The sequence below is a fragment of the Amblyomma mixtum genome, chromosome 6 (assembly GCF_055824585.1).
Source record: "Amblyomma mixtum isolate Tamu chromosome 6, ASM5582458v1, whole genome shotgun sequence".
Lineage (NCBI taxonomy): Eukaryota > Metazoa > Arthropoda > Arachnida > Ixodida > Ixodidae > Amblyomma > Amblyomma mixtum.
Genome location: NC_143017.1, coordinates 146,365,477 through 146,380,649, shown reverse-complemented (window position 1 = coordinate 146,380,649; position 15,173 = coordinate 146,365,477). Strand labels below are relative to the sequence as shown.

The 15,173-nt window shown below is 48.3% G+C and overlaps 2 protein-coding genes across 3 annotated transcripts in view; one reads left to right on the top strand and one right to left on the bottom strand.

Annotated features, from left to right (window-relative positions):
- Positions 1-15,173, top strand: part of LOC149340684 (uncharacterized) — a 183,316-nt gene that overhangs the window by 14,146 nt on the left and 153,997 nt on the right. The gene's annotated exons all lie outside the window — the stretch shown is intronic.
- The window catches only part of LOC149340688 (ATP-binding cassette sub-family G member 1-like), a 39,405-nt gene continuing 38,006 nt past the window's right edge, over positions 13,775-15,173 (bottom strand). For both annotated transcript variants that reach the window (XM_089549501.1, XM_089549502.1), the window contains one exon: positions 13,775-14,389. In XM_089549501.1, coding sequence (XP_089405627.1) covers positions 14,042-14,389 — 348 coding nt within the window. In that variant the 3' untranslated portion in view covers positions 13,775-14,041. The remainder of the gene's footprint in view (positions 14,390-15,173) is intronic.

The following is a 15,173-nucleotide window of genomic DNA, read 5'->3' as shown; positions in this document are numbered from 1 at the left end:
GGCACGTTTAACTTCATAGCAGCTGTTGTAGTCGATCTAAGTTTCTTTAGCAGTTCTGAAACCCGCAGGAATTCTTATATTTTGATATAAAGCCTTTACAGTGAAAAATACACATTGCCAGCCTAAACTCACACTTCACCCAAGGCTATGTTAACAAAGCTCGACCACACAGACAGAGCCGACTGCAGCAAAAATAGTTTTGTTTACTTATCCTAATTGCGACAGCATGCTTTTGGGCGGAATGCAGATAAGTAAAAGTGTAAAGCCTTGTTTACTTGAACTTTTAGAAGGTCAGCGTCTAAGGGCACTTGTGTAACTTGTCTAAGGTCAAAAATAAAAGCGAGAAACGTTGAGGAGAGGACACGTCACCAGATGGCAGAGGTCATTAAAGGTTGGCGCACACCGGACAAATGCTACCGTAAGCTACCTCAGTAAGTCTGAAAGCATTACGTTATTGGATCTGGTTAAATGCAGATTGCTGAATAGGCAGAGAGCGTAATTAACTGCGTGTGGACGTGCAGAGAGCATACATCCTACTTAAATATAAAAGACGCATCATCAGCTAGAAGGAATGAAGAGGCACTCACTCGCACGGCTTCGAACCGCCAGCTCCATTGGTCTTCTGGCTTCGTAAAGCCTGCAAAGGCTTCCAGCCTCCATGAAGAGAGAAAAGGGCGAGGGTATATAGATGCATGTATCGCATTTCCTCCCCTCCCCTTTTTTTGAGCAGGAAATATCATTGGCTATAATCTGTACGAGACAGCTTTGCATGAAATGGAACCTTGAGCGCGGAAGATAAGGTGCGTTGAGTTTCTTCTATTTGCGTGTATTAACTTTCACTCACTGAGCCGTATACGAACGTGATCGGGGAGCAAGGACGCACTGAGACCTTCGTCTGAGGCCAGACGATGGCCAGGTTAATGCGAAATGGCTATTCGCGTATAAACGTGTCAGAAGCGCGCCAAAGAAAAAGTATTCAAAAGAGATAACCTTCATTTGAACGCATTTAGATGAAAGCCGGTTAGGCCGCACATATCAGCTCACTCTAGGATTAAAAATGAAATCGTTCCGGCTACCAGAAAAGGGTTGCTAGGCCATCTCTTTCCTGTTTTTTTGTGGGCGTGTAGATAGTATAATCATTTTTTCTGTTTTTAAAGTTTAATTACATTTAATTTATCACAGCAGAATACGTTCTGGGGCAAATTGGTTCATTGGTTGAGTGGATGAAGCGCACAAAAGACAGCACACAAAGAATAACACGAGACAGGCGCTACTTGCAACTGTGCTGTCTGCAACTCTGCTCTCTGTGCTACTTGCAACTGTGTGCTGTCTCTTGTGCGCTTCATCTATTCAAGCTACAATTAATTTAATTTCTCGTTTAGCCACTTGTACGTACTCTTGTACTCTTGTACCATGTACTCTTGTAGCCACTTGTACGCACAGTTGGCACGATTCCAGCGCACGGATGGACACCGCGAGCATGGACGAACACCTCGAGCAAGGACGCACACCACGAGCATGAACCATTAAAGGCTTTCGCCTTAAAATGAATTTGAGGAAAGGAAATTACTGAGGAGGTTGCGCCGCTGAGCGGAGGAGAGGCCACAGTTGGCAGGATTCCAGCAGACGGATGGACACCGCGAGCATGGGCGGACGTCGCGAGCATGGACCGACACCGCGAGCATGGATGGACATCGCGGGAAAGGACGGACACCGCAGGCAAGGACGGACACCGCGAGCAAGGACGGACACCGCGAACACGGACGGACACCGCGAGCATGGACGGACACCGCGAACACGGACGGACACCGCGAACACGGACGGACCCCGCGGGCAAGGACGAACACCGCGAGCATGGACGGACACCGCGAGCACGGACGGACACCGCGGGCGAGGACGGACACCGCGGGCGAGGGCGGACACTACGAGCGTGAGCCATTAAAGGCTGTCGCCTTAAAATGAATTTGAGGAAAGGAAATTACTGACGAGGTTGCGCCACTGAGCGGAGGGGAGGCCACAGTTGGCACGATTCCAGCGCACGGATGGACATCGCGAGCATGGACGGACACCGCGAGCACGGACGGACACCGCGAGCACGGACGGACACCGCGGGCGAGGACGGACACCGCGAACATGGACGGACACCGCGGGCGAGGACGGACACCGCGAGCATGGACGGACACCGCGAACACGGACGGACACCGCGAGCATGGACGGACACCGCGAACACGGACGGACACCGCGAACACGAATGGACATCGCGAGCATGGACGGACACCGCGGGCGAGGACGGACACCGCGAGCATGGACGGACACCGCGAGCACGGACGGACACCGCGAGCACGGACGGACACCGCGAGCATGGACGGACACCGCGAACACGGACGGACACCGCGAACACGGACGGACACCGCGAGCACGGACGGACACCGCGAACACGGATGGACATCGCGAGCATGGACGGACACCGCGGGCGAGGACGGACACCGCGAGCATGGACGGACACCGCGAGCACGGACGGACACCGCGAGCACGGACGGACACCGCGGGCGAGGACGGACACCGCGAACATGGACGGACACCGCGGGCGAGGACGGACACCGCGAGCATGGACGGACACCGCGAACACGGACGGACACCGCGAGCATGGACGGACACCGCGAACACGGACGGACACCGCGAACACGGATGGACATCGCGAGCATGGACGGACACCGCGGGCGAGGACGGACACCGCGAGCATGGACGGACACCGCGAGCACGGACGGACACCGCGAGCACGGACGGACACCGCGAACACGGATGGACATCGCGAGCATGGACGGACACCGCGGGCGAGGACGGACACCGCGAGCATGGACGGACACCGCGAGCACGGACGGACACCGCGAGCACGGACGGACACCGCGACCACGGACGGACACCGCGGGCGAGGACGGACACCGCGAACATGGACGGACACCGCGGGCGAGGACGGACACCGCGAGCATGGACGGACACCGCGAACACGGACGGACACCGCGAGCATGGACGGACACCGCGAACACGGACGGACACCGCGAACACGGATGGACATCGCGAGCATGGACGGACACCGCGAGCACGGACGGACACCGCGAGCACGGACGAACACCGCGAGCACGGACAGACACCACGAGGTCAGACGGACACCACGAGCGTGAGCCACTAAAGGCTTTCGCCTTAATATTGATTTTTCTCTGTGCATGACTTCTAAGTGTGCTAGGTGGCCTGTCATTTGTTAGGTGACCTGCAATTTGCAACTGATTACAAATTTGCCTCATGATAACGAAGAGTGGACAGACTACCTTAGTAACACGAACTTAATTACCTGGCTTTGTTCAAATGCGTTTCCTGAAAACAGAGAATGATACCGAGAAGCGAGGCCCCCTAGCCTTCGGCGCCTGGTCTTCTCCTTAAAAAAAAAAAAATTAGTCACCAGACATCGGTGTTTAACTGTGCTCTGATGCCGCTTGCTACTCAAAGATATGCTGAAAAGGTGCAAAGGTTAAAGCATTCATTGAAACACGGACTCGCGCTGTCATTATCTATGTGAGTTGCAATCGTCTACGTCTGAAATTTATCTGCATCAAATACCTTGAACATAAAAAAGGCCATGTCAATGCCTGTGCACTTACGTTCCTTATAACGAGTTACCCTGCAATTTTGTAGACGCGTACGTTGACTTCATGTGTGACTGTGAAAGCCTCAGTGAATAGCGTATGTCGGAATGACCCTTCCGCTACATGATGCGCGTGAAGCCTGCTTGCAGCCCCACAAACGCCGTTAACGTAAATTTTAATTGTCTGGTCTTTGGAAGCACCTAGGGTCAACGGCTTGTCAAGTCCCGTAAAACGAAAACAAAGAATTCGGTGCGCAGTGAAGTGAAAGTAGCGAGTGAGTTTATTTTCCACGAGAAGATTCCCTTTCACTTAACTGCTGCACTGAATAAGTTTTACCATTTTTTCTTGAACAAATTATTCTGTAAATAGGAGTGTTTATTACTTGTTTTCAACTCATTTTAGAACATCTGTATTGCTCTGCTGTTTTGATTTCGCTCCTGTAAATTAAGGGCCTTCACTATCTTCAACTATTTTCCGAACGCTCCTTGGCTCATCACGCCACATCAGTTTATCAGGAGAGCATGTTTACTTGCCACTCATGATGTTAGCTTTGAATGTAACACGATGAAGCCAGAGTGGATAATATTTTTGAGTCTCGAAGCACGTCGACTCATTAAGAAGATTTCTCATCATTATTTGATGGGTCCAAATAGCTTGTTGTCTTAGAAAAAGTTCTTTCTGAATCCATCATCTTCATAATTATAAAGGGTGAGTCAGACTGTCATAACTGAAAGTTCTATTCCCGTGACGTCTGTTAGTTTAGGTATTCAACTATTTAGAAATAAATGCTGCCAACAACTCTCCTAATCTCGAAACGATGTTTATATATTCCTTCCAATCAAGTATATTCTTCCCTTGGTACCATTCGTGTGCCTCCAAGAGAGTGCTGCTATCATTTCCGCATAGTACCGGAGTTTCGGGTACACAGACCGCAGGACATAGATTTTTAAAGCTCTTCGCGCACTGTCTAGAGGTGTCGACTATGTTTGTTTTTCTTCAATATCGCCGAATATGGCATGTCAATCCGTACGCTCATTCCATTACAAGGTTTCGCGGTACTCGTGCTGTGCGTGTACATACCTTTCTTTTTGTTGCATACCTTTCTCTTGCGCACTATGCAGCGGTCGCAAAAACAATAATTGTTTTTCGCAGTGAGCGACATAATTAAAAACCAGGAAGAACAAAACGACAAGATCCCACACAAAATTGTGTGGGTACCGGGGCACACGGGGGTGGCAGGGAACCAAGAGGCCGACAGGATAGCTCGAGGATACATTACTTTCCGAGCATCCGACGAGACCGCGGAACTCGCGCCAGCACCCAGGGAATACTCGGCCATACTACAAAACTATAGAAGCAGAAGAATGCGATATCCCCCACCGCACAAATCACACTGATTAGAGGCGGATGACTTCGACAGAGAAGGCTCCTGGGGGTTGAACCGAGACGTCTCTGAAGATGCCGCCGAACCGAAGGAAAAACCCTTAGTGAAAATAAAGTTTTCCCTTCCTTCCTTCAGTAATTGTTGTGCCCAGCTTTCTGTACGTCAAGTGCGGCCTGCATAGCGTAAATTACGGCGTATGTCTTGTCAATGTCTATCGCTTGTTTATGATTTGTGAGCTACATCGCTTACATACATTTATTTGCAGAGAGATAGGCTGTTGCTCCTAATTTAGTAGGGGCAGCCAAACGCACTATACTCCACCGTTATTCTCGTATGAATTCCTATGTCCTTATGGGGCTTTGGTTTGATTGCTTAGTGCTTCTATATATACTGCCTACGTACTACGAGTATCTTATTATCTCCCCGTGATTCGCAATATTTTTTTCAAATTGTTTAAACTTATTTAGATTCTATGCAAAATAATTTTAAACTTGCAGTTTCACTTTGCCTATTATTCTCCTGAAGGATTCGATGTACATCATCTCCTCAGATTTTTACCGAAAGAAAAACGTCGTCAAAAAACTGAAGGCTTCAGAGGTATTCCTTTTTAATATCTTTCTTACGTTAAAGTCCTTGCAGATTTGTTGTTCCCATTTTAACACTTCTATACCTGTTCCCGAGGTGCCCTGAAAAATACGTACGCTTTACTAAGTACTTCTCTCCGACAACTTTACAGAACTCCAACCAGGCCGCTCGCGCCGAGGCGCATTGAGTGCTGGTGATGTCGATATTTGTGTTCTTTTTAGTCCGCTGAATACCTAGGCGTTTTAATTTTCGTGCCGACTGGCTGTTTAGCCGACACACCTGCGAGCGAGAGAGTGCGCGCGCCGTGCGACGTGTTTCTTTTTTCTTGTTGCAAACACATTGTCGGTGACGGTGCCATTGGAACCAGTGTATTTTGCTGCTGTCCTCCGTAAGCTGTTTGCCCTTGATATCGTCTTATCAACGTCGCCCTAAGGGGTCGAAGTTCTCTGCAGCCATATCGGACAAAGCCGTGAGGTCGCTTAAGTATTTTCCTGTTTCAGCCAAGGACATCTGGGTCCACGACTTATTTTCATCACGTGTCACTTAGCAACTCTTTTTTTCATTTTGTTATTTTATGCAACCAACGTTCTAACCAGCCTATTCAAAGAGCTCCAGTTTCAGACGTAAAAATTATGAAGTAAAAAAAAAACTAAATAAATATTTCGCTCCTTCCATTTGACAATACGAAAAAAAAAACAACAGTTCATTGCTCTTGTCGTGGAAGATCACGAAACAAGCGTTGGTAAAAAAAAAGTACGTTTGTTCACTTTGGGTTTTGTGTTTCGTTGTTTCGCCGTGCTGAATCGGTGTATAATTGTTCTGACGTGTGTACTACGCGCATGAAAATAATACCAATTAAATGTGACCTTACTCTAACTTCTTTATAATGCACAAAAACACATTTAAGTGGGAACACAGCACTTTTTTACTTCTGAATGTATTTACATGAATGTTTTTTTAACTTATTAGACATATTGTTATGACTACTCTAGCAAAGCTTTGCTAAGACATCTTCAGAAAATTGTTTTTTTAATCTATATTTCAAGTCTCAACGCAACGAAAGGGCTGTAGAGTTAAGAAATTGTGGCAGAATGCTGGTTCAGCATTTATTGCATTCCTGTTGGCGTGCTATAGGTTGAGCCCCGCCGCCGTGGCTCAGTGGTTACGGCGCTCGGCTGCCGACCCGAAAGACGCGGGTTCGAACCCGGCCGCGGCGGCTGAATTTAGATGAAGGCGAAATTCTAGAGGCCTGTGTACTGTGCGATGTCAGTGCACGTTAAAGAACCTGAGTTAAAGAAGCCTGAGTTGCTTTGGGAAGTTAAGCCCCAATAAACCAAACCAACCAATAGGTTGAGACATTCTTGAAGTTTTGTTTCCGCAAAGTGGTTTGAATTTTTGCACTAAAGCGTCTGCTGACAAATATAGTGTGAGAAGAAATTTTCTGCGAAATTTTAATCTCACAAGTTAGATGGAGAGATAAAGAACAGAAAGGCACACAATGAAAGAGATACAAATAATGTCTGGACCTGCGTTCTTGTCCTAGGAATGCAAGAAAACAAAGATAGTCAGACTATGAAAAGAGTTGTGAAGGAATCTGCTCCGGAAGGTGAATATCTAAAAAGTGAACTATAACGGAGTGAAACGCCCATTGTTCGAGCGTTTCACCGCAATGCGCAGCTGTCGCGTTTCACGAAACAGTTTGTGGAAAACCCGTTTCCCCCTTCGCTATCGGCGCGGCCGACCATCGTCATCATCGTGCGTCAGGACAGCACCGGCTGGGCGAGGAGGGAAGTCTCCCTCATGGGGGAAGCAGAAGAAGCGACGGGAGCGCCACCTCGAAGGCTACGCGGAGCTCCGCGTCACGAGCGTTTGTAGCCGCGCGCTCTCGTCACCTTCCGTGGCAGGTGCACGGAGATCTGTCGCGCATTGACGTTGTACTTGTGCTTCCAGGCAGCGAAACGAGAGCAGCAAACGCGCGCTTTCGTCACCTCCTCCAGCATATGATCGGGGATGGCTCTGCCCAAGAATGCGGCGCGCGCGGGAAAACCCGGCCGCCGTTGTCGCCGCGTACAAACGTTTGCCGCCGATACCTCCGAAGTCGCGCCCCTGCTCCAGACGAAAAGTCGGAAAGCGTTCATACGTCAGCCTTCCATTTCCGAGGAATACCTCGTTGATGTTTTGTAGTTAGCTGGCGCGCTCTATGTATTCATTGCAAGTGTAATAAATAGCATGTGACTGTTCACGATTTGTCATCCCTCCCTTTGTTACCTCGAGCACGAACCCCTCCGCGTTAGCGAGCGGAAACGCTGCGTCCGTGGTGTGGGTGGTGGTGAAAAACATTTATAATGCAATAAATATTTACAGAGAGGTGATTGGGGTAGCCCTATTGGCCCTTTCCCCTAACAATACTAGGTGGAGCCCCTATTCCGGGGCCCCATTGGCAAGCAACGCCGCCCGAGTCCGGTGAACCAAGGCCTTTTGGGTCTTTAGGTCCTGACAGCCGAGCAGGGCCGCCTCCCAGTCCTCTCTGGTGGGGTTGGGGTTGGGGGGGATAGATGGGTTTGACTGACACGCCCAAACCATTTGGAAGGTGTCAGCCACCTCCCCACAGAACTGGCACGCGCCATCAAAGGATGTATTGAAATGTTTAAGCACCGCCGGGCACAGTACAGTGTTATTAAAATTTTGATGAGGAGGCGCTCGTCAGCGCGATCCAGACCCTTACAAGGGGCCGGGTAGCGCCGGTGCTCCTCCTTGTAGTAATCGGTGATTTGTTTGAATGTAATGGCCAGATTGTCTGATTGGGAGTACCCTTCCAAGGACAGGGAGATAGCCCGGGGAGAGAGTGCGCGGGCGGCCTGATCGGCCTGTTCGTTTCCCTGGAGTCTCTGGTGACCGGGGGCCCAAATCAGGTTGCGTGGAGTTGGATCTTCAGATCGACAGCTATATTCCAGTATGTGCCAGGCAAGCGGGGGAGCCCAGCCCAACTCGTAGTTCCGACAGCCCCCTCGCGAGTCGGTGATGATGTGTTTCGACTTGGGAGTAGTGAGAGCAAGAGCAATGGCAATCTCCTCCGCGTGTGTTGCGCTGTAGGCTTTGAAAGTGAGCCCGTTGACTGTGTTTGTGTTGTGTACGACTGCGGCCGTGTACCACACCCCGTGGTGTGGGCCGGCAACGTCCACGTAATACACATGTTGTTGGTTACCATAGTATCGCGCCAACGCTTCCGCGCGCGCCTGGCGACGACCGCTATGGTCTTCTCTGGACATGTTGCGGGGAAGGGGTCGGACCCGGAGGGCGCGTCTCCAGGGTTCTGGCACTCTCTCCCTTTCCTCAGTATGGTAGTCATGTTTGATGTGTAGCCGGTCCAAGAGGCGGCGACCGGACGTTGTCTGTGCAAGACGCGTGTATTGGTTGAGTAAGTGGGCCTCTCGAAGCTCCCGGAATGTGTTCACCACGCCCAAGGCCAGAAGTCGCTGGTTGGACGTGGTGACCGGGAGGTCGAGAGCCCGCTTGATGACTTTCCGGTGGATGACCTCCAGTTGGTCATCATCATGTTTGCGCAGGTGCAAGTAGGGGGTTGAGTAGAGGATTCTACTGGTTACGAAAGCATGGGGACGGAGTGCGGGGGCGGAAGGCTATCCCTCCTTAATTCCACAAGTTCTAGGGCGCAGCTCTTTGGCGCCCGTTTCTGCGTTTCGCGGCGTCGCCGTCGCCGTTGTCCGTTGTAACCAGCAGTGGACAACTTAGTCGCGCTTTCAGCTGTGAAACCAATGGAGCGGGAGCTTGGAAAGTAGAGGGTAAAATTGGTAAATTGGTTTTTGAGGAATGGCGCAGTATTTGTCTCACACATCTCGGTGGACACCTGAACCAGAGGGAAGGCGCATAACTGCCCTCTTGGAAAAGTGGACACCTCACTCGTGCTTTAAACTGCATGGCGGTAACGACAGATGTGCGCTGCATGCGTTGTCATTAACAACGTTGTGCCAGAATCGGGGCGCTGAAGCCATAGGTCGTCGGCGTTCGTTGTGTTCATTGGCGTTGGCGCTGACAACGTTTCACACTCCGACAATTTTAAGGAAAGAAGTGCGCATAACTGGCTTCTTGAGTCAGTGGACGCCTGAATTGGGCTTATCGGTACGTGGAATGATGAGGGAGAGAGAGATGTGGGCTGCATGCGTTAGCGCTGACAACGGTGAGCGAACTCTCGCGATCAGCCATTAACTGCCACCGACCAGGGTGGCAGGGCGGGTGGGGACTTTAATGTAGATATATAGACAAACGGAAATTTCTTACCACTTATGCGGGAGAACATCCCGTTCTGTTCGCTCGTAACGCCTCCCACGGCTGTGACAGCCTCGCTAAATACTTGCATAGACTCGTTTTTGGGAACCAGGCAGTGGTGCAGCAAGTCGAGCATATATCCATCTATTTCTCAGACCACAAAGCTTCCTTATGACAGTCAAGAACTGTTAGCGGAGTGTTTCTTGAAGAAGGAATATGTGTGAAAAATATTAAGTTGTCTGTAATTGTACATACATGTCTTGCTCGAATCATTTGCCTCAATCTATCGAAAAGCTGAAACAGCTGATACGCTGCGCTCAAATTTCGCATCAGGAACTAACGTAATCGTCGGCAATCTTTTTTGTATAGCACTTTCCGGTCCATTCCACAATGAAGCTTCGTGAAAGCATAAACAAACCAGGCATACAAGCTTATAGAGCAATTTTCGAAAAATCAATTTCTTGGCCATTCCTTGGGATTTCGAAGGCGCGTCCCCCATTAATCTACACTAAACACACTTTCACTGCGGTCGAGTGTTTCACAGCGCCGCGCTTTCCGGTCACACGGGACCATAGACAAGGGGCTCATCTAAAACAAAGTGGAAATTGTTTTGCTATTCCAACAGTAAGCAACCTTCTTCGCGTTGCCTGCCTTCGGAAGTACCAAAGCGTTACTTGTTCCTCGTCATCACGACTTCTTCGCTGTCATAACTTCTGGCTTACACAATGCAACGCGCTTGAAGCATTGCGTCTTGTTTCATTTATTTTCTTATCTCCCAGTTTCACCTGTGAAAAGGGCTCCCGGAAGGAGGAGGATGTAGAAGAGGAAAGGCAGGGAGGTTAACCGAAATAATAATCGGTTTGCTACCCTGCACGGGGGGAAAAGAGTGAGGGGATAAAAAAAAAGAAAGAGAAAGGAGAGTAACAGAAAATTGAAGTCACTCTAAAACGTCACTGTTCGTTGAAGTCACAGCCTATCGTGCAGGCCAGAAGTTCTCAAAAAGCGGAGCAGTGCCTTGGAGACATACGGCCGCCCCGGTGGGTATTTATAACCAGTCACCTCGGAATGCTTACCGGAACGCCGAAGTCACTGAGCAAAGCCCCTGAGATGTGTAATGCATTTCTACATACGTGCGCTCAAGCGAAGATAAGACAAGCCTAAAATTTATATTTGTATACACGTGTTCCTTCCAGTGGTCACTGCACGGGGTGGATAGGCTCCACTTGCCGGTGCAGAGAAGTTGAGGCAGTTTTATTTACACCATGGATTTATGAGACTTTCATATATTCTAAAGCTACAAGGCTGGTTTCGGCTTTTTCTTAAAGCCCTTTCTGATATAAAAGTGTGAATTGAGCTGTGCCTCACAGTTCTGTGGGTAAGTAGCCATTTTCTTTATATGAAAGGTGTCCAACAGGCCACGCGCAGTTTGGTTTCTACTGGTAGAGTACTTAAAACTTCAGAAGTGTAGTTGGCAAGTTGATGATCGACGATAGGCTTAAGTACCTACGTTGTACTTTTTGTAGATTTTGTGTTGCCTCTGTACAGTTGCCCCAGCGGCCTGTCACACCGACCTGTTTGCCGCAGGAGAGGAAAATCTCGTCCTTTCCCGACTCACGTACTAGCAAGTCTTCTTTTGCCGCAAGGGATTAGAGTACACAGTTTATTTATTCACTCTGAATGGTGCTAGTCTAGTCTAGCTACCGCGCAATTTTAAACGGTGATTACGTCGCTCCTAAGTTATGAATCTGTGAAAAAATTCACCCACGTGATTTATAAGGTTCCCACATCCACACGTGAACATCTTAATGAATTCAAAAGACTCTTCAGCTTGCCTTTAAGTTAATTTCGTCGTCGAGCTTTTTGTACCAGAGCTCATCTTCTTCAGGAGTGTTTTCGCTATAGCTGTAACGATTAAGGACTATTAGCTCCGTCACCAGTATTTTGGCGAATAATCATCAAAGTTATCTTGAACGTCATGGGCGCCAGATTTCTAAACAAAACTTGGCACAAATGAACACAAAAATGGAGCCAAGTAAATTCCCTTCCTCTCTTTATACCTAAAAAAGAAAGGACGAGGACACTGCTTTTAATTGTGTACTTAGGATACTTACCGCTCTTTGTTGCGAATGTAGCGCACACAAATCACGCAGTATAACAGACGGCACTCGCCCGTGCACATCCTAAGCAGGCAGCCTACTAGGCTTCAGATTTTGATTGTTTTTTAGTGCACGACACCTTAGCCATCGTGCAACATTTGCTGCAGCGAAACTTCATGTAAAGTCGCACTGGTCGAGGACATAGAGTAACATTGTCTTATACAGCACAAGATGCAAGCAGAGCCGCTGGCTATTTCGAGTTGTTAAAAATCAGGACCATAACACTTTTATTCTCGCCTAAATTGACCGCCAATGTATGGCAAAATTCCTCTCTGCAAAGGGTGAGTGTTCATTTCTTGAATGTTCTCTGCAAGCCAAATATTCCCTGCATTGATTCTTGCTCGTTCCTACATGTCAGAACTAAGAAAACCGAAAGAGTCAAATTTCCTCTCCAGATCACCTTTAACATTGACCGCTTATGCTTACGTACAGAGGGCAAATCGCATGTCTAGAACGAGCGAACTGCCTGTTTTGCACCTCCCTAAGGAGCTACGACCAAGGAGTCAATATAATGACGACGAAATCCTATAAGTTTAACGGCACATGCTTACATCTAGACCATTTTTAACCAAATGTTATCGATAGATATCGCGTGTTCAGTCCGAAACACGCCCAGAACGTGTTCTAGACAAGCGTTTTGCCCTCCTTACGTATACCTGCGATCCTTGCCGCTCGCGCTTGTGTGCATACCGAGAATTACCACGACATAGGGCAGGTACCAAGCATTTCGATGACATGAGGTGACGAGCGCTCGTAATATTTATTCCACCACGCGTGCAACCTTGCCAGTTAGATTCCTTGAATGCAGATAAGGATAGAGATAACTGGAGTCAGTGAATTTGTGTACAGATCTCAAGGCGTGCGCAGCTCTCCTCCCGAAGGTTTTGGGATGTTCTTCGGAAGCCACTGATAAGAGCGATCGAAAGAGCTATGCGCAATCCCGACACAGCCAGGCGACACGTACACGTGTAAGGAGCCTTTCCATTTCTTGTTCCGAACGGTGTACAACCTAGAATACGCATTCTGTTGTGCACTCTCCCCCGCTGCGCGGAGTGAAAAGTCCGAATCTGCCTTTAATTAAGACAAAAGGTAAGTGGGAGTGGGATTTACCGACTGCGACAAATTACTAACGCTAAAAAACACAGGACAGACGCTAGACTTCTACTAGACTTCAGTTGAAGTCTAGCGTCTGTGTTCTCTGTTTCTGCTCGCTGTCCTTTGTGTGTTTTTTGGCGGTAGTAAAATATCGCAGTCAGTGATTCAAAAGCACCAACTAGACAGACTTTATTATTTAATTACGCTGTGAATGGGAGGTTTGTGATATATTATGCAGAGAACTGTTTTTTGTAATGAGTGTGTTGAAGGAGATATGGGCATAAGGGAGACGTCGGAAAACAAGGAGGAAATCACACTCACACCACAGCGAAATTTTCGAATAACATGGTTCGCAATTGAATTTTAGATTTGTTCACGTCCAAACAGAATTTGATAGGTGGGGCCACATTTTCAGGCATAAAAAATAACCGGGATATGACCGCAATGTTGATTACCAGCAACGTTAGCATGAATCGACACCCTAACGTCACCGTGTTTGACCACATGCCATGGCATGAGAGTAAAGACTTAATAGCTGCTTACAGAATCATAACTTTGCGCTTTTTTCTGAAGACGCACGCAATCGTGCCTATGACATACGCTCCAAGTGGCGTTCAGGACCAAACATGCTTTCATAACAAAATTTATTACCTTAATCACTCACCTCACTCACTCAGTAAAGCTTTCAATGAATAACTGAATGAATGAATCAATGAAAATCACTCGATAGCTGCCTGAGTCATAGCTGGAATAACTTAAGATGAAACGGGACGTCTGCGCGCGCCTGTGCATGAAAGGCCCAGTAACCAGGCGTACTGAAAGCGTTCAGAAATGTTTTCCCCCCAGGCAAATTTTTTCTCTCCTCTCTCACGTCGCCTGGCTTCTGTGGGAGGTGACTACTTTTTAATCCGCAAGCGCCACCTTAGAATAATGTAAGCAACAAGTTTGTAAAAAACGTCCATGGCAAGCAAGATTCCAAATTTGACGTGGACGAAAGCGTCTTCTGCTCCAGTCTCGTTGAGAACCTGCTCCGGTTCGGCGAAGAAGCAGAAGGTGTCTTCATTGCACTCCAGCTCCCCGCGACCGCCGCCGTAGACTGCGTACACAATGCCCTGGAGGGCGTGGTACAAGTGAGAGATGTAGGTTAACCAAGCCACCGGTGGCTGAAGCAGCTTGGGCGGCATGAAGTAGCCGCAGAAGAGGAAGGACGGTGCAGAAGCCGGCAACGCCACGAACAGCGCCGTCTGTAAACGATTCACATTACCATCAGATTAGGCTGCAGTTCCACCCAAACTACCATTCGTAAAGAAGAATGACAGATGAACATAATTCCACTATGTGTTGGCAATGCGCGAACCTTAGTAGCCGTTGATGTCTTCACGCCATTTCCGGCCCGGTGACGTCACTCTGGTCTAGCGACGTCAATTCTAATTCTAGCAAATTAGCGAATTTAAGTTCGGACGACACATTTTCTTTCTGATTAGGCTTATAATGCTATCACACTAACAACGGCTCTGACTTCCCGACAGTTGTAATGAGCCTCACAGAAAATAGGAAATATTTCGCTTTCGCGAAAATGAAAAAAAAAAAAATCAATTTACATGTTTTTCTGCGACTGTAAGAGGGCATATAGAGATAAATCCTGCAAAACGTTACTCCATAAAGAACGTTATGGACAGGGAGTCCCTGAATTTCGGCTTAGGTCAGCTTCAAGAGCCCCTCGTCTTTTCTTACTATCTCTAACTTTGTACCAAACAGCATTTAAAAGGGGTGGATTTTTCTCATTGATATGCAACAAATGACCGCAGCAATCAATACTGGCAACAGCGTCTTCAATATGAACGGAAGAAAAAAAACTGATGGATTCTGTCAGTGACGTGGTGTGGGGTATGCTACGAGCAGTCTGTTACCGCTTCAATTCAGAAAGCATTCCCAGAAACAAAGCAGTGATGAAATGACCGCTGTAGGGGGTTGCTAAGGGCCTTATAAAAAAAAAAAAACGATTTCCTCACTGCGTTCAGTAATTTT